We start from the raw sequence: 24850 nt of genomic DNA on the forward strand, positions 1-24850 counted from the left end.
CCCCGACCCTGCCTCTCCCAGGGCGGCCCCTCAGCCGTCCCCGCCGGGACCGCCACCGACCCCCGGCAGTCCCCTGACTCAGGGTTGGGGGAAAATGGCCCCGCCCAGCACGGGCAGCCCGGATGACAGACACGCCGGTTAGCCAATCGCCTTTCAGCGCTCGCGGCCGGGAGGCCGAGTCGCAGCGGGGAGCGGCAGTGCCAGGAGGGGGTGCTGGGATATGTAGTCCGGCCGAAAGGCGGTCCTGTGGCCCTCGCGGGGGAAGACTACGTGTCCCGGCAGGCAGCGCGCCGTACGGCCAGGATCCTGCCGGGGAAGGGGCAGGGAGAGCGTTCGCTGCGGGATGTGCGCACGGTACTCCCGTTATCCTGCTCGTTAGGCTTTTGGGGGGGCTTGCGATCTGTCGTGACAGCTTATGGAGCGCCGACGGCTGGCGGCAGCCGGGGTGAAGCAGTCCCCGTAGCGGGTTTGCCTCAGAGCTCTGCACCGGCAAGCACTTAAGCACGCACGTGTTGTAAACGACCGCGTAAGCGTGCCAGAGGCGGAGCCTGGGATGTAGCCTAAATTAGCGCGTCAGCGGGAAGGGAAAAACTGCCGATGCTAGGGAAACGCAGTCCCGTCATCACGTGGGATAAAAGAGGGGTTGGCGGGGGGAAATCCCCGGAATATTCACATTGAGCAACAGTTCCGCGGTATTTTTATTCAAGTTAATCCAAGGGGATTTTTTTTTTAATCCCAGTCGTGCAGGGGCTGATGAAGCTGGAGAAGAGAAGGCTCGGGGGGAAATCTTACCCGTGTATATATCCGTACATTTATATGTCCCTGGAGGGAAGGTGCGATGAGGATGGAGCCAGGGTGTTCTCGGTGGTGCCCAATTACAGTATTAGGGGCAAGGGGCTCAAATTGAAACAGCGGGGATTCCCTCTGAACATCAGGAAGCACGTTTTTTTACTGTGAGGGTGACCAGACCCTGGCACAGGTTGCCCAGGGAGGTTGTGGGCTTGCTATTCTTGGGGATATTCAAGAGCTGCCTGGACACGGTCCTGGGTAGCTGTCCCTAGGTGGCCCTGCTTGACTGGAGGGGTTGGACCAGATGGTCTCCAAAGGTCCCTGCCAACCTCAGCCGTTCTGTGATTAAGCGTAATCTGCCACTAAAGAGGCTGGTATTGCTGTTTTCCTTGCTTTTCCTGCAGGGAAAAAAAAAGGTGCTGTTTTTGATAAATTTTAATTTTCAGCCAAGTCAGTTCCTTGATCCAGTTCACCTCTTGGCAGAGAAAAGAGGAAAACAAGGGCAGAACTGTTTGCAGCTGTCACATTGAAGCAATCATGAAACTACGATTTTGAATATACAGAAAGGCAAAAGAATACTTGGGAGTTAATTAGAAACAGGACACTGGGCCTACATAGGGTCTTGCACAATTATTTTTAGCTTCTCACATACACATTTACCATTTTAAAATTCAGATCTCAAAACTGAAGGTCAATGCAGAACAAGCTAGTCTTATGCCACAGAAAGATGCAGAACCCACTTCTGAGTCCAGGAGCAGAGCTTGGGCTGGCTCCCCAACACCATCCATCAACAGCTCTCTTATTTGTAAAGAATCTGGTTTCTTCATCTGACATCCCTTTGTTTTCTGGAACTATTTCTTTAAAACTTGCATTTACCTGTACCTTTCAAGGAAGACCAGTCTCTTTTTCCCCATAAAATCCTTTCTGCAAGGAGACTGCATTGCCATTGTTTGGTAGGGTGGACAGGCCTGGACTGCTTCACACAGCTGCTTCCTCCAGGCCCTTGGCACCCTCGTGAACAATGTATCTGCTGAAATCATCACTACCTGTAATAAATATGAGTCTTGACTTCTCTAAGCATTCGAGGCCTCCACCCATCATAACTGATGGGTTCAAAGAAAATAGTTCTGCCAGTGCCTTTTATGTTGTTGGAGGGTTTTTTTGTTTGTTTTGTTTTTACATTAGCTACCACTTCAGCTTCCCATCCCATTCTGTTGTCACTCATTATGGTCTCCCATTTTCCTGTGAATGGGCATGTCACATCTGTTTGCTTTATTTCTATCTAAATTTTGATCTCCAGAAGTTGGCTAGATCTTATTTTTCTCATCATGAGTTGTTGGGTGTCTCTGACAATGACTACGTACATCCAAGATCAGTAGACTGAACCAGAATCAGAACTGGAGCTTTGGTGTTTTAGACTTTGGTACGGCTATATTCATGCACTGAACGCTAAGATTGATTGAAAGTCACAGTACTGCCTTTTATCTTTTAGAAGCTGTTTTTTCCACTGGCTCCAAATGAACTCTGGCTACAGGAAACAGATTGTGAAACTGGCTCCAAGGCCTAAACTTCAGATTTCAGCCCTTTGTTTTATAGATTTTAATGTAGTACTTAGGGAATAGTGATGAGGATGGCTTTATTTTTTTCCAGACCAAATCTCTGCAGTTTTCTGATACCAGGTCAGGCCTCTTTATGCACAGCAAGTCATCGTGGAAATCAAGGTCAAAGGCTACCAGTGGAATTAATCAGAACCCGAAGTTAGGGGAATGTGTTTGTTTGATTTGCGTGTTCACTGACTGAAGTTAATATGCTTGTTTTTGATCCCTGAAGAATGGATAAGAGAGATGCAGAATTATGAAGGAAACAATCTGGCAACTCATCCAGAATTACAGCAGTTGAGTTTTCAAAATGATAAGCTGAAGAAAAACAAATTTGTGGCTGTTTTAAACCTCAGTATTTCCTTCCTTCATGATTTATCAACTTCCTTTTTTTTTTAACTAGATAAGGACTTCTTTAGCCATGACATCTAACAGCAGAATTATGTTTGAAAATACAGTATCTAGTAATTGTATTAGTATCTTTTCTAAGATCTAAAATATATTATATTTACTTTTAAAAGTGTGTTCCAGTTTCTGTATGTTGCAAAAGAGCACTTTATTCCAGAATGCATTTAGTCAATATACTGGAGAACTAATAATAACACAGTAAAACTTGTGCAGTCTAGAAGGAACTGCATTGTAGATTACATACCTTCAACTGCTCTCCTTTACACCTTACTTCATTCCAATTGCTAAATATCTAGGATGGGATGACTCTCTTCTAAAAGCTCACCCTCCCTTTTTAGATCGGGGGTTTGGCATGTTGCCACAATAAATGGTACTCCACAGTAAAATGCATTTTTCTTCACAGCTACCCTCTGAGAAAACAAAGTTCTGTAACTCATGTTTTGCAAAGAGACACCAGAAAGCCAGAGGCTACTCCTCTACTGCCTTTGAACACAGGCTCAAGCTTTGTGTCAAGCCCAAACCATTATATTTGGGAGAAGATGGGGCCTTTTTTTTTTCTTCTGAGCATGTGTTTTTACATCTAATGTGTTCTGGCCTATTATGTGTTGCAGGTGTACATTTGCACCAAACCCTGCCACCCTGCCTCCTTAGAGGTCACAAACACAGCAGGGATGGGTAAATTAGACACCATTTTGTTCTTAGAAGACCAAATCTTTCATGCAGAAAGTCTGTGGAATAGTTTATGCTGGAGAGTGGGTTGCTTTGAGAAGAGCTGGGCTATGATGTACCAGAACTACAGGCCTCTTAAAGTCCTGGTGTGCTTTGCCAACTCTCTGACTACGCTCCACTTAACTGTATAAATGTAAACTGAAACACTGAGGACTAGGAAAACAGTATGGGTAAACTACAAGTGCAGTTCTGAAAAACTCCTCTGAGCAGCCACTTGAACTCTTGTTAATCTGTTTCTGGATAGAAGTGTTCAGAATTGCCCAAGACTGTGCATCTTGGAACCTGTCTTCCCTTTGTTCCCATTTGTGATCTAGGAAGTAGGTGAAGCAGCTCTAAGAGAGATCCTGCTGAGTGAAACCTCTCCAAACTCAACAAGTCAGGTTTTTCTGTTGTAGCCACAGATGGCTTCAGTGCCTGGCAGTATTTGGTAGAGTGCTCACCTTCAGTACAGTAACCCAGAAATTAACAAATTGCCTTTTAGCTCAAAGGCATTTACATCAACACCTCCTAACTACCAGGAGAGTGTCCCAGGTGCTCAGGAGGATTGCAAAATGGAAGGGAAGCATCCATCACCTCAGTTGTTGAATTTGTATCCTGTTGGAAAGGATGGCAAATGTGTGGCACTAGTGTGAATGAGAAGGAAGGTGACACAGGGAGCTGTAGGCACTTATTCCTGGTTTCTGATAACTTTCCCAAGCCAGTGCTGTTTTTTATCCAGGAACTATTTACTACAAAAATGCATAAATTAACCCCAGGACTATATTTTGATGATTGAACTAGATGAGAGAGACACCTCCTTGTTATACTCTGCATTTTGCCTCAGCTGCCTTGTCCTTGTTCGAGACTTACATGCTTTTTGGAACAGGGTCATAACTTCAAACAAAAAGGTGGTGACTCCCTGTTTCCTTCCTGCTCTTCCTCCTCCCAGTCTAGCGTGGTGGTCAGGGATGAGGCATGAACGCTCCTCAGGAACTCTCACTTCCCGGCCAATGCTCTGACCACTGGGTAGCAGCACAGAGAAGGTGGACACTGTTTCCTCCAGCTGCACTTTAAAAGAAAAGGAACGTTGTTCATTGGGAATTTTATATCTGCTGACAGCCCAAAAGGCCCTTTAAGCACCTTTGGCAGGCTGTTAACATCGACCTTGGTGTTTTCCAGCAATAACACAAAGAAAAATGCTGTGACCAGCAGCCACATGAAATGAAGTCACAGACCAGAAAAGCTACAGGGACTCTTTATTCATTGTTTTAAAGAACAGATTTTGGCATTCACTGCCAGAAGAGGACTCCAAATTCTGAGTCCAAAGAAGATAAAGGTGGCAAGCACCAGGATGGGACTTCACACACCTCTATGTTCATAGAGTTTCTTTACCCCAAACCAGAGCTCTTGTTAGCTCCTCACTGAGCGTGCTGCTTGTTTTGGATCTATACCTGCATTTCTTTTACATGCAGGGAATGTAAGCCTGTTGTTACCACACTCAGCCCCGAGGCTGAAAGGAGCATCAGTCCCTTATCAGTCCCATCCCTCTGATTTATTAAGGTCACACACAACGGCAAGAATCGAAGTCAAGAACCTAGAGATCCACTAAATTTCCTTGCATTCAGAAACGGCATATAGTTAATAGGGAAGAAATGCCTATTAAAAACTTAATAATCAATTGAAGTTAGTTTTCTACCTGCAACGTTGTGCAGGATTTTGTAGCATCTTACTCAGATTTACTTTTTCTGTATCTCTGAAGTCATGCAAGTTTAAATATACAGATTATTTGAAACAAGTAACAGCTTTGACTGTTTTAAGTCTCCCCAGGCAACTCGGGGCAAAAATAGTGATAAAACCATTTCTGCATTTTTGAATACTCTTTATACCATATGATATACAAACTACTTGTCATTAATACCTAGGATATTGTGCTTGTTCAGGATGTGCAATGTGGATGTGTTGGAATTGCTATGATTATTTTGAGTCATATAAACAGATGATATTATTTAAAATTATTCTTCAACAAAATAGGTCTCCAAAATAAGATTAAGGAGTTGCTCTAACTCAGATCTGCTTGCAATTTTTCTGCATATTAAAAGAGAACTATTTCTGACAAAATACGATTTTGGGAATAATTTCTTGCCTGGAGTGAAACTTATCTTTTCCTTGCTAACAATTTTTTTTTCCTTCTCATTCTGTTTCTTAGGCTGCCTGATGTAGAAATGCAGAATGAAGTTTTTGTTCCTTGCCAGGTGCCTAGCTATCGGCAGCACAGGAATATATGAAAAAATGTAGGTGTGGTAGTTGGTAAGAAGAGACAAATCCTATGAATAATTACCCTCTTTGTGTTTCTCTGTTCATCCATGTCAAGCTTTTACGGTTATCTGTCTAAAAATCTACCTCCTACTCCATCTTCAGGCTAGGTTAAAGGATGTTGGATGAAGAGACTGACACTTTCCCTGAGAAAATATTGGTAAAAACAGAAGTCTATTTTAAAAATTAATTCCAAGGCAATGGTGGGGACACAGTCTGTGTGTTTCATCTGCCTAGAGGGCAAGTTGCAACATTCAAAACCATCTTTCAATGATACCAATAAATATTTGAGACATAAAAGGTGAAAATTATCATGCAGTAAAAGGGGTTACTGTGAATGAGTCAACACCTGCAATAATAATCCCCTACCTCTTACATTTCTTCACTATGGTTGTCATTTCAACCCACCCTTATATTTGCTCTGCCCTACCCTAATATGCCTTTTCCTTTTTGCATTTGTCTTTCTAATATCTAATTATTGTGCCTGTGCACAGATGCAGTCTTTAATACTGGAGTCAGTTGCCCTTGAAAACCTTCCCTTTCCACAACAGCAAAGCCTTCCTTTTTTTTTGTCAAGGGTCTATAGCCAAAGCTAGTAATTTCTTCCTGCCTTCCAATCTATCAGGAGACACTAAGCTAAACAAACTACATGTGGAAGACAGTGTGATGGCATCAGCAGGAAATAACAGTGGACATAAAAAGTAGCTTTTTACATTCTTCATATGGAATACTGAGGAGAACACCTTCAATTTCCACATCAGTCAGTGTACTAAGAGCAAGCAGCGTCTGTTGGAACCTGATCTTAAGTATAAAGGGAAGGAACTTGATAGTTACTCTTGTTGGAGCAGGGGGGGGGGGGGAGGGGTGGAAAATGGGTATTTTTACTTTGAAAAAATCCTAGCTTTTTATGCTAGAAGAGGGAGTGGGAGAAAAAGAATATCAAATGGCAAAGGGCAAGGAACAAAGCTATAGGATCATTTAAATACAGTAAAGAGAGAGGAGTTGAGGGACAAAACCCAAATGTAACAGAAGGTACATGAAAGAATAAGAACAGAACTATGGGTGAAGTGAGGAAGTATATTAGTGACCATTTACAGTATTTGGGTTTTGTTTGATGCTTATTACAAAAAGATTATGTTTACTTTGGACTGATTAAAGATATATAAATGTAATTATTTTGATAGCATTGTATTACAGGGTAGATGTTTTCATGCTAAGATAGGAATTATTTATTACTAGATAGGAATTTGCAGTCTTTCTCCTCTAAATGCCTAGTTCAGTTATTATCTGCAAGTACAAGTTAAAGCAGTTTGCACCAACTCGATTTCCCCACAAAGTGTTGATTGTGGGTGTATCATGTACTTTTGGATGAAGGCTCAATTGAATGAGGAATTTGGTCTGCTGTACTCATTGAAAAAGCAGCAAAACTCTAATAACATTTTGACCCAAGTTTGCATGCTTGATACACTGCCAGGTTAGAATCTATTCCCCAAAAAATTGTTAAAAAATCACAGGTTTTTTCTCCACCAGGTTGTTTCTTTGCCTTGTTCACAAAATACTCATGTAACTCATTCCGTTTTCTTTCTTCCTCTTTTTTTTTGGTTCTCTCTTTTTTCTCTAGCAAACAGGAACTAGAGAAATATCCGTGTGAATGCTTAGAAGTGAAATGCTGACACAGTGAAAAGTCTTAGGAGTTTTGGGCATGTGTTGGGTCGTTTGTGGTTTGGCTTTTCATTAAAATGCCAGGTTTTATCCTACTTGACAGTACATACGGTGTCATGAGAAAACAGAGAATGCTTTTTCTTTTCCTTTTCTTCCAAGAATGAAAAACAATGATTGTATGAAAGTTCTGCAGAAGACTTGATATTCAGGAATGGATGGGCTTTGCTACAGTAGTATCAAAGAAGGAGCTGGGAACTTAACCTTTATGTATCCGGTTCTGAGACTGCCAATGTGTATTCTCGCAGTTTGTACAACAAGCTGCCTCCCATGGATTTGTCTGTGTCAGTTTTTCACACCACTCCCAGGTTCCTTAATTTCTCTAATAAATTTTTGCCATTTGCTCTAAACTTATGTAAAGTGGAACTTGACATAACTTAAAAACCACATTGAAATGTTTTATTGATTCAGTGAGGTTTCCCTTCCTATTAGTTTTGCAGCTGCCACCATTTCGTGTCTAACCCACTTAGATTAGAGGAGACACAGGAGTATCAGTTACTTAGATATGTTCTGAGCGATGTCATGTGTTTCAGGCTGATTAAAGTGGTTGTGTCAGGATGCTAGAGACTGGGTGTTCCCAAAACAACAGTGCAGTTTGCCCACAACATTATTTATTTCTTTTTTTTCTCTGTAGAAGGGCTGTTCTTTGTCTGTTGGGAATAAGGCTGGGTGTTGCAGCATAGCTAGTACAGCTGACCAAGCTTTTCTCTCCATTCTCAAAGGAAAGTGAAAGGGGAAAAAAATAGACCAATTTGGATTGTGTCACAAAAATGGCCTCTCACATAACCTTTAGCCAGCAAGGCTTGGCTCAAGAAGACAAGGCAGCAGCCAGAATTTTGGGAGCTTCTTGGTATAGGCGTGTTGAGGCAGTTCTTTAGAACTTCTCTTATGTCACATAAACACTGAATCAGTCTTTGGTTCATCTGAGACTTTGTTTTTTAGTTATCAAAAAAACCCGCTATAAATTGTGCATGCCCAGTAGGTCAGGCCAGAAGATAGACATCTTTGTATTTCTTTCTAAAAAATGCTTTGATCTGCTTTTTCTTTTTCCTCTTTGAAGGTGTTCTGACAGCACCTCTTTCTTTGGTTCTAAAAGGCTGCCCTCACAGCAATTTGAATGAACCAGTGTCCATATGAGATAACAAACATCAGAGAATTTAGTGAAAGTATCCCTTACATTATCACATTATTTGTTTAGTGTATATCTTTTGGGAGACTGTTAAGCCAGCATTATTCCCTGAGCCTGCTATAGTTTACATGTGGAAAAAGCTTTTCCATATGCTGCTTTACAGTATGAGATGTAGTTGTATATGTGGCAAAATGTTTCTGGACTTTTCACTTCAGGAGACATTTTTTTAAAACTTCGTAATGATGTGGCTTGCATTGGAGGAGAGAAACAGAAAGGAGGGGAGAACGGTGATGAAGAACTCATAACTGGTCTTTCTGTAACACTTGGGATTTCAGTAATTCTCCACTGTTGGTATGCTTACTTGGGCCAGACAGCAGTAACTAAAATGTCAATTGATTTTTACAGCACCCCAATCCAGTACTCTAGCATTTAATGCAGGCCATATTCAGCAAAAGTAAATAGAAACAGTAAACAGGTAAATCATATTAGTGCTTAAATGCCTCTGATGAAATGGGAAATTCTCTGTTTGTCTTAAGGCACCAAACTCCAGTTTGCTTGCTCTCTTCTGAGGCATGAAAGTCACATATACAGGGATGGACCTGATGGTGGGATTGCTCCCCAGCATACTTTGTGCAAGCTCACTCTCAGCCTGCATGTGATGGTGAGCCAAGAGGCAGAAGTGGTCCCACTGAAGGGACCAGCTTTTCTTGTGCTCTCACCCCAGGGATGAGCACTCCAGCTGCAGCAAGGCAAGAGGTAGGCAGAGTATTTGCATTAATGCAGTCCTGTCCCAGATCTAATGTACTGTGCCTGGCATCATGCACCATGCACAGGGTTGCAAATGTCTGGCACAGAACTCCATGAGCCTCCTAGCTCAGACCTGGAGAAAAACATAGCTGGCTTGCCGAGGCTGATGTTTAATTACAGAATATTCCAAGTTGGAAGGGACGCATGGCAAGCCCAAGGGCATAACTAAGTTACCCCATGCTTGATGCAGCCACTGTTGGAACCAGTTACTTTGTATTTTTCTGGGTAAAATAACACCGGGTATCTGAGCATCACTACTGCATCCACCAACAGAGGCTGGGCCATTTCTCTTTAAAAAACCCAAAGGGCCAGTGTTGACTCCAGATATGACCTGCACAACACAAGTGCTTCACCCTGCTCACCGCAGTGGTGCAGGCTGCTGAGGTGGGAGTGTGGCATTTCTTCCTTCTTCCCCTCCCCTCTGCGTGTAACTGGGGTATTTTGTCAGCCTCTGTTTAATATGCATACTTCTCCCTTGGCTCTTGCCCAGACTTGAAGGAGTGCACTGCTTTCCTCAACCAAGGGCTTGTCTAAACAACGATGTTCTGGCTGCTTTAACGAGTGTTGTTCAAGTGCTAAATCCCCCTAAGCCTTGTGGAGTTACATTAGTACAAACATTGCTGTTTGGGAAGCAATATCTGCTTTAAAGCACCTCTCTAGGCTGTGTACCAGGTGTCCACGGCAGTGGCAGCATGGAATAAGAGAGTGGTTTAAGCTTGCTGTATAAGACTTTAAAAAGCAAACCTGGTTGTGATGGTTTTATAGAAGCTTAAATACTTGAGGGGGAAGAAGTTGATGGTAGGACAGTTGACGTTCAAACAGACGTCAAGCTACTTCATTATTTCCTGATATGTTTCTTGTTGCAGTGGGCTGGAAGTGGCCAGGATGTTTAGTGATGCTGATGTAGAGTGACCTGATCCTTTTCCTGGAGTGCATCTCCTTGCCTGAGGTCTGCAGGGTTGTAGACTTTTCTCCTGTGCAGTATGGTTGCTATTTACCTGCTAAGATATTAGGACTCATCTACATCAGAGCAACTCTACCAGAGTACTTCTGCTGACACAGCCTCAAAGCACTATAGCAACCGTTCCCTCACTGCTTCGCACAGCCTTTGTATCTGAGGAAGCTGTGGTAAAGCAAGGCGTCTGTAACTGTGTCTGCAGCAGAGTTTCTGCAAACACAGGTGTCTCAGTCCTGTGGTGTTTCCTTTCACACCCTTTGCTGAGCCTGTGCTCTTAGGAGCAGCTTGGGGAGCTCCCCCCTCCAGCTGGAGGGTTTGTATTACCCTCTGCTGTGCTGGCAAAGTTGTGGGGTTTTGTGCTGAAGCCCACACCGGATTAGCTGAATCACCACCACCAGGCAGGTGAGCTGGCCTTTTTCACTTCCCTTTGGTTTCACTTGCAGAACTAAAAGGGTTTTTATTTCCCTTTCTGCCAAATAGGTATCCCCCATGACCCCCCCCACCTTTGTATTACTGAGCTTGTCCACAAACTCTCAAATTTTCTGCTGCTTTATTCCCTCCATTATTCATTATTTGCTTCGGATCACTGCCCTCCTTACAACTGTCCACAGACCCATCTCCTTGGAAACAGCAAAACTTGTTTATGTGAAAGTAATAAGGAAAGTAATTGATGTATAGCTGTGCAGGCATGTGGGGGAGCCACGTTCCACTGGAGGATGTTGGAAAAGCAAGTCTCCACTTATGCTGACTGCCAGAAAGTTGGATGGTGTGAGCAAAAACCACCTTCTTCCTCTGGTGTTTCCAAAGTTGCCTTCCTTTATTCACAGCAGTGGCAGGAAACTTCTTGCCTGTGCATATGCTCATTTTTATGGACTTTTTTTTGCTAGTCTTTTTTATCACCAATGCAAAGGGGTTGAATAGCAGCAGGAAAATTTTTAAGTCTTGCTTATCTCTTATTTTGTGGAACTCCATGCTGATCACTGTGCCATGCCAGGACCATCTCCTCTCCTGTCTTGTTCCTGACCACCTCTGTGGCCACAGGACTTTCTGCTGAGGTTTCTGCTGCTCCCTGCTTTGTGTCTTTCACTGCCGTTGCCCCTTGTGCTGTTGGACATGGTCAATAGACCTGGCCAGCTGTTAAGGTCAGGTGTCCCTGGATGGTCTTTCCCAGTCCTTTAGGACAGAGGTAGGGAGGCCCATAAATAGCTTTTGTGGCCATAAACACAGTGGGGTCACCAGATGGGATGTCTTGCAAGAGATGGTGGAGTGCCTGGCTGGCTGCTGCTGCCCACCCAGCACTGAGAGCCTTGGGTAGGATGCCGGCAGGACCCCATGGAAAAAACCTGTGGCACAAGGGTAGCCTGGATAGACCCCCTCTTTGGGACCAGGGCTGCTCTGAACGGTGGGACCTCGGGGTTGTTAGCACACAAAAGTGGTGGTGCTTGGGAGGCCCCAAGTCAAGCAAGCCCTGGCAAAGAGATGCTCTTGTTGATGTCTCTGTGATGACAACTTGGAGGAAGAAGGACGGATTTCTGCTTGCCTTCAGTTTACTGCATACCTTGAAGAGGCAGTGTGGCTGGAAGATGATTTTTTTGGGTTTTTTTATATGGGCTTTGAAATAGGCTGTAAGAGCAGTGTTCCTGGAAACTTTTTTTGTTATTGGAAACTTTTTTCTCTGCTTGCCACCCAGTGTGAATGGCTTTTTGTGGGGTGTGCTTCATCAGCAGGCTCCAGTCTTTGTCTGTTTCTTCTTCCTGTTATTAGATACCTCCTTTGGGTGATTTTCTTGGGGACTAACATCTGTAAATAGCCTTACCAAGCAGGAAGGCTGTTCCAGTTGCATGCCTTGTATTTTAAACACAGGTGATATCATAATTGTTATATCACTGAACCTTCAAATAAGCTGGTTTTTTATTAGCTGAAGCTGTATAGACTCTTCACTACTTACACTGTATCAAGTGAAATGCTTGATACTACTTTGATAGGTAGCTGCAGGATGATTTCAAACTTGCTTTAACCTCCTAGGGGTTGTATTAGCCTAAAGCCCTTTCTGCACATTTTACTGTCCATGTCTGTCATATCAAGAAAAATTACTATTTGACAGGGTGTGAACTGTCTTCAAATGTGCTACTCATAAAATAAAGAATGTGAAAGGGTGGAACAGAAAGGGAGTGAAGAAACAGGACTTAAAACATGCACCTAATAATGGAGATAATGCTGGAGATATTGCATATTAAATATCCTCCTGTTATCTCAACACTAAATGTGGAGAATTATGTCTTTGTTATGTAATAATGGTACATTATTTACCATATGTAATTTGGTTTTACATCAAAAAAGATGGGGAGAAGAGCACTAAGGAGGCTGCAAATGGAAACCAGCTGTAAAACTTGGAATGCTTGCTCTGGAGGGAGCACTTAAAGACACTGAAGTCTGTAAAACAGTTAGTAGAAAATGCTGTTAATACTTGGGTTTTAAAAGGACAAAAATCAGCCTAAGTTATTAGAAAGCACCTAGAAAAACCTTAGAAAATTTTGGTCAGTCAAAGGAAGCTATGTTTAGTGTTATGAAAGACAGTGTTTTGGAATTGCATTAAAAGACAGGATTCTTCTCATGGGGTGTGGGTATTATTATTATTGTTGATGTTGTTGTTGTTATCTATTATTATTATTATTATTATTATTACGACTGTTATTATTATTATATTGGTGCACATGATCTGGTTTGATATAAACAAAGCCAGGGACTGCCCAGTGACATACTTTTGAAAAAGAGACTGGTAAAGAAGTAATAGCATTAAATAGCTCTCTTTGTACAGGCTATGGATTTTGAATCAAAGAACAGTTTCATAGGAAGCTTTCTTCAGCCACCAGATCAGATGCTTCCTGCAGCCTTTGTTTATGGAGAATCAAAGAAGTTGGCAGCTGCTGCTGGTGACAGGCCTTCTCTCCCAAATAACCAAGGTATAGCCCAAATATGTCCTTAAAATGGTCTTTTTAATTGTTCCATGTGAAATCTCTTGAGCAAACTCCCCATCCTATTTTACTGAGTTCAATGACTTGCTGCAGTTATCAGTCTGACATTGAGACAGGATGTATATGTGTCCTGAGGGAGTAGTCTCCCTGAAGTCATACGTCTAGAATGGAAACCTCTGCAAGTCTTCTAACATCCTTGTAAACTTTGGCTTTGAAATTTGTTTAAATTAAAATCGTCAGACTTCCTCTGAAAGCAAAGGAGAATGCTTCAAACTTAGTAGAAGCAGTTCATGACTTCAAATACAGTAAAAAAAAAGATCATTAGTACGGTACCCTGACTTGAAATTGGCTTTGCATAGTGCAAAATTTGACTCCTTCCAGCTTAAAATCACTTTAAGGTGTTTTTTTTTGCGTGGTGTGTTTCCTTGGGAGAACTTTTGAACAATTCAGACTCCCACGAAAATTAGCAGCATGAAAGTTAGTCCCTATGAAATACGGTTCTCATGTGCTTTAGTGGGGGACTGCTCTCTGGAGCTCACAAGGCAAATGCTCAGTGGCTTAACATGTCTGGAGAGCTTGGGGAATCATGAGGATACCCATACTCAGACTTACTATCATGGACAACTTTGCAACATTGCACAGACATAGCCTATGAGTGTGCATGTGATCATTGCTCTTCACTTGGAAAATCTATGATTTCTGTAGTAATCTTATGTCATACAGAGCTTTGGCTTTTTGGATTACAGTGATCAGTTTAGTGTTATGTAGCTAAGTGGTTAAGGAAGTATTTAGCATACCAACAGAAAGATGGAAAAGGTGGTCCTACTTCATCTTTCTGCTATCTGGTATTTGCTTTTTGGGTTTTTTTGAGTTTTTGTTTGCTGTTTGTTTTTTGCTATTGTGTGGTTTTGTTTGGCTTGGGTTTTTTTTTGTTTTTTAATAGGTCTGTGATAAGGTGGTGAAAGTTATTAAGGAGGTAGCAATATTTGATGGTATTCTTTTGATGAGAGAGTTTGGAATAAAGAAGCTATAAATTACAAAATGTCAGAAATAAGCTTGACTTGTTACAGAACATGTCTTAAGCTTCCACAAGTGTATATACTTTATGGAGACCTAGCAAACTTTTTCTTATAGCTGAAATTGCAGCTTTTATTTTTGGTGTAATTTGACACATACTGATTTGAGGCTGAAAGCAAAATCTTCCAGACTTGTTTCTATGGTTTAAAGAATCATCAAATACAAGATACTAGATGTTGAAACATTACCTTTGGAAACAATAAAGTATTTAAGAATGTACCCTTTTCTAAATTGTCCCTTTGTATCTAATTTCTCCCCCTGTTCTGAGCACATTTTCTGTTTTTAATCTGTTCAGGCCAGTTGCATTACATCAGAACTTGTGACTTCACTTAGATACCTGTGTTCTCTCCTTGTATTTAAAGAGAAGCCCCAGGGTTTACTATATTCTATTTGCCATGATTTCTTTGTGCTTGGTGCCATTTGGAAAATAGTTTTGCTCAATGGGCCAGAGCTTCATACCTCAGTTATGCAGGAAACACATCCATTTTCTCCCATGTATGCTCTGCATATGTTAGTGTACAGCTGGGGAATATAATTAATTTTGGGAGTGATCCTAGGAAGAAAATTTAGGTAGTATATTGTAATTTGAAGTGTTTTCTAATAATAATGATCATCATCAAAATAGGAACTGTTACTTACGGTGTAGCTGTTGCATTGTTTGCTAGCTGTAGTGGCAGCCCTGAAAACTCTGCAAGAAAAAATCCACCGTCTAGAGCTGGAGAAGTCACAGGCTGAAGATAACCTGTGCAGCCTCTCCAGAGCAGCTGCTCAGTACAAGAAGGTCTTAGAGCAGGGATCCTACGAGAAGAACACAGCCCATCAAGAGCTGATGCAACAGAGGAAAGGTATTTCTTTTGAGCGATAAGGTGTAGCCACAGCAACACTAAGACTGTATAATCTAGGGAGTGTTTTGTTTTGAAAAACTGCTAATTAATGCAGCCCCCTTTCATTTTTTGCTTCAGAACTGAGGAGGAACAGGAGCTTGATAATTGTGAATCAAGTTGAGATATTTCTTACATATATAAACCAAGTATGCATAAGCTATAAAGCAATTTTAAAGACTAAGCATGTTTCAGGTGGTATGTTTAACTCTTACAATAAGCAAGCAGCTGCTTACACAACACTGCTAACTTGAGAAAAGATAGGAGAAGAGAAGAAACCAGATTCTGGTTAGGTATCTGCTGATACAAATCAAAGTAACTGCAGTGCTCATCCCTTTGGAATTCAAATTAGGGACTAGCTTTGAAAAAACATTGTGATTATATATAAAATACATTTTAACCACATGACTTGCTCTGACTAACAGAACTATTCTTGCCTGTTTCGAGGACAGAATTCCTCAATGAAATGACAGTCTGGCTAAATGTGTAGCTCCCTTTGCTGTACTGAATGTCTTGTTTCTCTCTGTAGATGCAAGTGTGCAGTTAAGTGCAGCACAATCCCGCTGCTCCCTGCTGGAGAAACAGCTGGATTACATGAGAAAAATGGTTTGTACTGCAGAACTGGAAAAGAAAATGATTTTACAACAACAGGTGAAGTCCTTTAGCATAATAACAAAGTAGCGATGTAGTTCAAAAGTATAGAAATGTGCAGGATCCGAAGTTTTTTGTGGCCATTGTTTTTCCTCAGCTCTGCTCAGGCTGCTAGCAAACAGAAGCAATTTACTCTGACTGATGACAACCATTCAATGAATTGTATGAAAAGCTCCCTGGTTGGAACTCCTAATGAGCAAAACCATGCTACTACTTGTACACTTGGTAGACAAAAAAGCTGCTGGAAACTTAAGTTGTCTTTGTCTGCCTGGTATTTTTCATCACTTAGCAATTTAAAAAATATGGAATTTAAACTAATTAAACACCTTTACTGTGGTGTGGGGTGGTTTGGTGGGTTTTTTTGCTGTCTGAAACAATTTCAGTCAGTTGCCAACTCCATTCTTGCTTATTTTTTCCGGGCTCAGCTTCAGAAAGAGGAAGATCAGAACCGGTTGGAACTGCATGCAAAACTTGAAAAGCTTGAAGTGCTAGAAAAAGAATGTCTTGAACTTACTGCTACTCAGAGAATTGCCGAAGTAAGCATGCATGGAATGACAGTCTGAAAGTCATTTGGTTTAATTTTATGGCATACTATTAACAGTACTAAGTTTTGCAAAAGTTACCTCTGTTAAAGCATACCTGACTGAATGCCACCCTGGCTTTGTATGCATGAGTCTTTTTTCAATCTGGGCTTTAAAAATTCCTACAGTCCAGTTTTATCCCCACATTACAATTGCGAGCTCCTTCAGACTTCTGATTCAGCATGACAAATTGAAGTGGGACTAATCATTCTTGCCTTCAAATTCAGGACAAGATCAAACACTTAGAAGAAAAGCTTTGTAAAGAAGAGCATCAGCATAAGCTAATACAAGATAAAACTGCTCAGGTAGACTGAAAAGATTTTATTTTACCTTATTTTTTAGTACTGAAGAAAGCTATTCTCTTTGTTCAAAATACCCTTCTTTTTTTCATTACACTTTAACTCCACATATTTACTACCCAGGCAGAACTCCTGGAACACTACCTAGACCAGTTATAAACTATTTATTAGAAAGCTTGCCTGGTGTGTTGCATATCTCAATGAAGAAAGATTCTGCTTGGGTTTGTATTAGTGATACAGTTCATCAGCCTCAACACTGCTCTAAGTGACCCAGGTAGAAAATTAATTTCTAGAAAATCTGTAACTGAATCAGGTAAACTTAATTTACAGTAACTCAAAAGTGGTCACATATGAAACCTTATATCCCAAGTGAGGTTGGTTATTATGTTTATTTTCCTCCCTTTGTTAAGACTGTAGAAATCTAATACATAGGGTTATACTTGAAAAAAAACCAGTGAAATGTTGTTCATCAAATGAGATCTTGTATAATTCATTATTCTGTGAAGCCATAATCAGTTTGCTGGGCCACCATCCATCTGAGAGAGGACTATTTGCCAAAGAGAGCAAAATCAAAGAAATTGTTTATTAAAGGGGCAAAGTAGTCATATTCCAAAGCTCACTTTGTGCATAAGTAGCAGCCAGTTTGAGAGACAGACCAGCTGTGGGGGAATTCTCTTGAGGTGGGGTGGGGGGTGCAGTGCTGAAGAGAAATATTGGAAGAACCTAAGCAAAGCTGATGCCTTAATTTAATTCATCACTGCTGTCAGCTTTTATACCTCATCCAAGGATGATGGGTTTTCATCAGTCCAGGAAGCTTTAAATAACATGCAGATTTGTAGCCCAGATGTCTGACCACTTCCAGAATCCAGAAGAATGACACAGTTGAAAACTGGTAGGTTCTTTGGCTTCTTGCTTAGACTGCTTTCTGCTGCAGAGCAAAAGGCCTAGTACAGAGATTTTATCTTCTGCAAAACATGGTAAGAATGACTTTCCCAGAGCAGATAGTCTAAACATTTGCTCAAGAAAGGACTTAGGTGCAGTAAACTGAGTGCTAAACTAGTGTTGGTACCATATTAGTACACTGTGGGATGGATTTCGGTCTGTTGGATCTGGGCTGGGAAGCACAGGGTGTGGTGTGGTTCACTTCCCCTTGATGACACAAAAGCCAGAATATTCTCACTTTAGTGGTGGAACTCCAGCATTGTTTAGTCAGAACTGTAGCACGTGCCAAAACAAAGTCCCTGTCCTACATTTAATTGGGAATGATTATCATCCTGTTTATCATGGGCCTTGATATCAACTTTGAACCACTGAGCAATCTGAGGATTGTCCAGCAGGTTTGACCTCAGTGTTACATAGACAGGCTTAGTTCTCTCTGTCCCCAGATTGTAAGAGCCAAATATTCATATAATTTGGATTTTATTATCAGATCCTCAACATGTGGCAGGATTGGTTTATCTCAGTTGCTGGTTGTCACAGTGGAAAAATACAGCTGCTAGTGCAGCTGAATACGAAAATGAGGAATACTAAGAGCTGCAAGATCTGCCTGATACCCTGCCTTCCTAGTAATCTGTTTAGTTTTTAAGAGTAGCTTATGCCTTCCAAGCAGGACAGTTAATAGTGCTCTTAATTGGTTCTTACCCAAGCATGAAAGAGAGAATTAATTAAACCTTGCTATTCCATACTGCTAATATTACGTTAAATGGTTGTTTTCTCTTTTGCTTATTGCCACAGCTTCAAAATGGATTGGATATAAACAGAATTTTGATGTCTTCAGTAACATGTCAATGTGAACCTGAAAAGGAAAATGGGAAGAACAAAAAACCTAGGAAGGTAATGTGGAAATTTTTATTAGCATACTGTTGCTGATAGCATCTGACTCGCACAGAGACTGGAATTTGTGAAAAATGGGGATGTAAGAGGCACTTGATTAATCTGCTGCACTTTACTCCACTTCTAAAGTGACAAACAGTGCCAAATAACTCATTTTCTCCCTTTTTTTTCTTTCCTTCATTAATTAAAATGGTACTGGGGCTGATAGGACATCACTGGAAACCTTTCCTTACCAGCTTTACCATTATCTCTGTTAAAGTCTTACTGCCATTCCCCACGTCCTGTCTTAGCTGCCTTTCAGTTTATCTGGAAAAATTAGTTTCCAAAGTTTTAGCTCAGCATCTTAAGATGGTGTGTTTTGGGGGGATAGCCGAAATCCAGAGAATTTATTTTGCAACGCATGTTACAGATCAGTCAAAATTTTGCAACTGTGCTTTTGAAAACGTAAGTAAAAAAGGTTCGATTCCTTTAATGTTAGCCTAATTGTTAAACAATCTCCTACATGCATATGGAATAAAATTTACATGTGCCAGCTATTGGAAATTCTTACTTGTTACACATACAGGAGGGAAATTTGTTTTTTTTGAAACCAGAAGAAAACTGAGGTGTGATGCATTTCACTGTGTATTTACTTGAATTTTACTTACTAAAAAAAAGTTTAAGATTGTACTCTTGGGTCAGCAGATTGGAATTTCTTGTCTTATATTTGCTTACAGCAGAGAAATCCTACAATGAAGAAAATTCAGCTTTCACAATTACATGTAAAGGCTGGTGAACTACCTTTTGTGGCTGGGAAGGTAGGTGAAAACCACTGTTCTCACTCAAGTGGCATCTACAGTTTGAGTAAGGCTCTGTAGTTGTTAATTACTTCTGTAAGCCACTAATAAGTCTTCTTTAAGTCTGTCAGCTCCAGCCATTCTGTCAGTGCAAATGTACAAAGTGTGTTGCATATTATGAAGCATCGCAATCCATGTATCTCGTCACGAAGACAAGGAGGAGCTACGTCTGGGCTTTCAGGACACAGTGCACTTTCAAAATCCTCTTGTTTCACATCACCCACTGTCACCAGGAGCTTTTCAGACCTTCTGTTGGCCTTAGAAGACAGGCTGGGCCAAATGAGCTCGTGAGTACCCATCCCTGGTGTTGTGTGTAACCGTGACTTCAGTGGTAGCCCTGAGAAGCGACAGGGTGCTGCAGACAAGCCTAGCCTGTTTTAGCTGTAGGACTTCTTGTTGACAGAATGACCTGAGCAGGCTGGACTGGTAGGATTTTTCTCTTTCAAAAAATTCTTTCTGTCCTGGTGCTTCACTGGTTTTGTTTTTCTGCTTCCACATCCCGTATTTAAACAGGCTGCTACTAAAGTAATAGCTGCAGCAAGTGAAAAGCCTTTCAGACCTGTGCTTTTTAGAAATTTTAAACATATTGTGAGATATACAGAATAAACCAAAATTTTTCTCCTGGAGAAGGCTGCAAAGGTGGTGCTAATATTGAGTAGGCCTGCAGGATGCAGTCAGCCTGGGTGGTGGAATGGGTTAGTACAGGTCTGGTATGAATAGTCCTGTCACAACATCTGTCCTGTTCCTTTGTACTCACTCTGTGTTCTTTCCTTACCAGTGTACCTGCTGGGTCTTTGTGCTGAGTCAGTCTGGTGCTCATACCCTCTGCTTGTTGATAGCAGGAGAACCTCCTGGTCCTGTAAGGGGGTTGTGAAAGAGGGACAGTTTCCTGCCAGAAAATGGGCAGGGTGTGGAAGAAGGTAACACTTTAGGTGGGAGTGTATGTATCTTTCTAGCCATGCAGGTAAATGTGGATTACAACCTGTTGTGTTCTTAGGCATCTTTCATTAATGCAGGCTTGTGGGACTGTGGACCAAAGCTCTGTAGCTGGCTGTAGCAGACATGCCAACATGATGAGCTGTGGTTTGAACAGAGGAGGATGTGCTGATTAAACCAGTTAGGATGTTGACACTGATTCGAAATCCTTGATGTGGCAAAATTTAAACTGGCAAGCAATCGCATGTTCAAAAAGCAATGTCTGTCTTACTCATGGCAGTTCAAGGACAGGCTTTTTTTTTTATAGCAACAACCAGTTTCTTCAATTAAACTGTCAATGAAAAGCAGTTACTCAAAAGTCAGAAAAGAAGCTCTGTCTTTTGTAAAGGGATTACTTATCTAAGAGGGGGTCTCTGGCTTCAACTTGTTCAGGTATCTGGGTATCAAGATCTACACAATTTCTTTTACTTAATCTGATTAGTTTAATTAAGCAGCCCACTTTGCTGTAAAACTTTTTGAGTAGAATATTTAAATTTGAATAATTTGTCAGAAAAATTGTAACTTGAATGTACTAGTTTAAAAAATACTTGTGTATTACACTAAGCCTTCAAAGTCTACGCTAAATTGTGCAGGAAGTGAAAATGTTGTACTTCACAGGTGCTGTTCACTTTCAAAAATCTCATTTTGCACACTATTACACATGTAGTTGTTATGCCTGTAGGAAGAGGAGAAGTAAGATGGACATCAGCTAAAAATTTGGAACAAGAAAATCAGACTCACAGGAAAACCTTTTCCTTTTCTCAAGTTAATATATTCCAGATTAATATGTATTGTGTGAGGGTAGAAATAATGCTAAATTTCTGTACTCTGCACAAAATGGCTCTTGCAGGAAGAAGCAACTCTTGCAGGAAGAAATCCTAGATATCATATCATAAATACTTAGATTGCCATTCTTGTCTTTAATAGTGAGCATCAAGAACTTCTGAAGCAGATACAGGAGACTCAAGACTTCCAAGCTCGTGAAGACCTGAAACAGGAGCTGGATTGCCTTGTAAAACAAATGGAGAGCAAAAGAAAACAAATATCCAAGCTGAAAAAGCATCAGGCTACTGTAAGAATGAAATGTAAAGTCTCTAGCTAGTAACATTCTAGTTGAAAGGCTGCCACAACTCTGCCTCCTGTTGTCATCAAGCTAGAATGTCACTGGACTGTTTAAAGCCACGGTGTTCCAGTATGGGTGATTATAATTAGAATGCTGTCTCATATTCTTGTACCTCCAATTCCTTCATTTAATCAAGAAAAAGTGCTTACAACTGGCAGTTAGGAATGTATTCTGGTGGGAAAGCTTCTTGCCCTGTGGCAGTTCTGCAATACAGAGTTGGGTTGCTCTATCTGTCACTTCTGCTCACCGTGTTAAGACAAACTGTTGAAATTTCATTCCTTTGTATCTTGTCCTTCAGGGGAGTGAGAAAATAGAAGCTGTAATTCCTTTACAGACTGGATTAAGTGTCTTTTATATTACTGAAACATTGAAGCTTTTTTATTAATTAGTCTGTTGACCAGAGCTTCTCCAAAAATAATAGCTGGACAAGCCTTTCAGTTTTGTTTAACCCTTAAACTGAGTGAGTCCTCATTCTGTCAGTATTTAGTTTAGAGCCATACATAACAACTTTTCAGACATGCCTACATAAAATCACTCTTCTGTAGCTGAACTGCTTAACTCTTTTGTAGCAATTTGGTTTGGAGCATATGATTAAACATTCAATCCATAGTTCTGATTGTTTTCTGTTTTTTCATCTTATGTTTCAAGACAAATAGACTTACCTGAGAACTTTGCTTATACAGGAGCCAAAATAAAACTCAATGTGAGACTTTATGAAACAGGGAGGTGATAGTTAATTTAAATCTGACCAATTTTATTCCCAGTCATTTTTTGATAGAGTTTATTCACTTAAACTTTTTATTGTCCGTGTAATTGCAAGCATAGAGGTGCTTTATGTCATAGCAGATGTGTCAGACTTGCATGTTAGCAATATGGACAAAAGGACATTGACTGCTGAGTCCTCGCTGCCTCTCTTGGCAATGTCTACTGGTTTTTTTGATAAAACTCTTATTCTTGAAGAGCCAACAATTACTGTTACTCCTTGCCTCAAAGTCTTGCCGACTTCATCCTCAGGAACCTAAGACAGTAGACAACAACTGCACCTTTGTTTCTTTCTTTTGCATATCTTTATGGCTACAGCTTGCCTTTGTTTTGAGATGATGAGGAGTAGCACATACAATGTGGAGCAACCTTGTTATCGTCTTTGCCTTTTATCGGTGTGCAGATCTTCTGGCAAGTCCTCTGTGCTCTGGTACAGCCTGGTCAGAGCACACCCCTTAGGGTCATGCTGAAAATAGTGTCTGTATGATTACTGTCCATCATGCCCTGGTTATCCATACAGGCCATTCCTCTAATTCCTTGGCCTATATTGTTTTTTTCTGGTGCTTTTGCACTGAGACATTTCTATTTGTATTTTGTACAGACCAATCTTAATATTTCTGATGCATATTTCTCTTTCTAGAACCTGCCACACTAAAAGTGCAATGCTAATCTCTGTGTTTCACAGTTAATAATATGTTCTAGAATGCAATTAAAGTTAATTATTTTTAGAAATGGACTTAAAGCCTACATTGGCATTTGGAATGCTTCCAGCCTAATTTTGTCATTGGGAAGTGACCTTTTCATGCTAAGTGCAAGTCAAGACTCATTATTTGACATTTTAAAAAACATTCTTTAGCAATTAACCCTATTTATTCTGTTTTCCATTTCTTTTAAGGAGGCTTCAAAATAAGCTGCTTAGATCCAGTAACCGATAATTAACAGTATACATTTTAGAGGTTTATTTGTTCTTTGGTTTTTTTGTTAGGGTAGTACAATCTGAAATGGAAAGAGACTGTTGTAAGTATAGATTATTAAGAGATGATATTCCATCTCTCTCAAGCAAGCATTTTTATGTTAGGGAGCGATGGGATTCAAAAACCAATTGAGTTTGGGTGAGGTCAGTTTTCTGTGGTTTCTGTATGGGCAAGGTCAGTTTTCTGTTACAGTGAGACAACTGTGCAAGGTTACTAAATTTAAAGTTTTCTCTTTCTTTAATGTCCCTTAGACACCTGTAGTTTGGAGTTCAGTAGAAGTCCAGTCAGCTCTACAGCTGTGGGTCTTCAGAGTACGTAACATGCTAATTAGTAATTTTTTTTTCTTAGGTGCAGAAATTAAAGAGAAAAACTGAGAAATTGAAGCAAGGGGCAACTCACGTCAAACTAAAGGGTGGTGAACAAAAGGAAACAAAGGAGGTTGCAGTCACTGTAAAAGAAAGTATGTCTAAACCTTGTCCTGGGCAGAAAAGCAGAAGCTCTCTTCAGCTGCTAAAAGCTGTGAGGAAACTTCAGTTATCTCTGAAAAAAGATGATGTCATCTGAAAAGAACAGTTCTGAAGTTTGCTATGTTAGATGTTTTTGAAGTTGTCTGACACCTAGTAGACTTTTAGTTGTATAAAATACCTTTTAAAAATAAACTAGATACAATAGACATGTACATTCTAAACTCTCTAGTAGGTCAGATTGTTCACCTTAGAATTAACTTTCATGTAGTGTAGTTATAACTCAACTACACTTCCTTGTAATGGAATAATGAAATGTTATTATTTGCTAACTTGTCAAATAAAATTTTATACTTTTTTTACACTTAAAATAGTATGTGATCTTTGGTGTCCTATTTCCCCGGCTGCCAAGGAGATATTTAGAGCTTGCTTTTCCAGAATGACTTGGGCTAGTGCTTCTGTACAAATAAAAACAAAAGCCTTCCTTTTCTCTAATAACTGAAGATTCAGATCACTGTGAATGAGGCAGAAGAGGTATTTTCTCTTTATGAATGTATGTATGTTTTCATTATTATTAATATTATTACTTTATAAGCTCTGTTGACAGTCTTAGCATGAGGGACAGCTGAGGTCTGGAAGCAGAACCCATGACTTGGTTTAGCCACAATAATATGGGAGTGTTCTTGATACGTGCATGGGAGGGGACACTGCCAAATACTTGAGTGCTTGTCTTCTCTTTTAACAGAACCTGCTTCTAGCACAGTATGCAGTGACTGAGCTGTCATAGAGGAGACCTTCAGCTGTGTACCTGTTACCAATCTTCTTATTTACAGATTATTTCTGGCTTAGAAAAGCACACTGTATGCTTAAAGCTGCTTAGACAAAATTTGAAGCATGGTATTTTTCTGTGGTGCAGATGGCTTTTCTGAGATAGGTTTATGCATTTCTGGATACTGGAATCACTGATACTGGTCAGGATACAGTGTATAA

At 40.6% G+C, this 24850-nt stretch overlaps 1 protein-coding gene across 11 annotated transcripts; it reads left to right on the forward strand.

Annotated features, from left to right (window-relative positions):
* The first annotated feature begins 27 nt into the window (after window positions 1–27).
* CEP57L1 (centrosomal protein 57 like 1) lies at window positions 28–24233 on the forward strand. 11 transcript variants are annotated; one of them, XR_004238668.1, is made up of 13 exons: window positions 273–354; window positions 5710–5794; window positions 9201–9420; window positions 13248–13392; window positions 15147–15326; window positions 15892–16013; window positions 16439–16549; window positions 16822–16899; window positions 18628–18726; window positions 19446–19523; window positions 19626–19849; window positions 20341–20482; window positions 21465–21550. XR_004238668.1 is itself a non-coding variant. In XM_032101422.1 (13 exons), exons 3-13 carry the CDS (start codon window positions 9391–9393, stop codon window positions 23958–23960), a joined length of 1428 nt encoding a protein of 475 aa, XP_031957313.1. In that variant the 5' UTR covers window positions 273–354; window positions 5710–5794; window positions 9201–9390; the 3' UTR covers window positions 23961–24233. The 11 variants fall into 11 exon arrangements, 10 of the variants coding, with proteins under 10 accessions (XP_031957320.1, XP_031957313.1, XP_031957315.1 ...); XM_032101422.1 differs by lacking the exon at window positions 20341–20482 and adding an exon at window positions 23745–24233 and having other exon boundaries at window positions 21465–21609; XM_032101424.1 differs by lacking the exons at window positions 9201–9420; window positions 20341–20482 and adding an exon at window positions 23745–24233 and having other exon boundaries at window positions 5710–5810; window positions 21465–21609.
* The last annotated feature ends 617 nt before the right edge of the window (window positions 24234–24850 follow it).

Source organism: Corvus moneduloides, chromosome 3 (genome assembly GCF_009650955.1).
Source record: "Corvus moneduloides isolate bCorMon1 chromosome 3, bCorMon1.pri, whole genome shotgun sequence".
NCBI classification, from domain to species: Eukaryota; Metazoa; Chordata; class Aves; order Passeriformes; family Corvidae; genus Corvus; species Corvus moneduloides.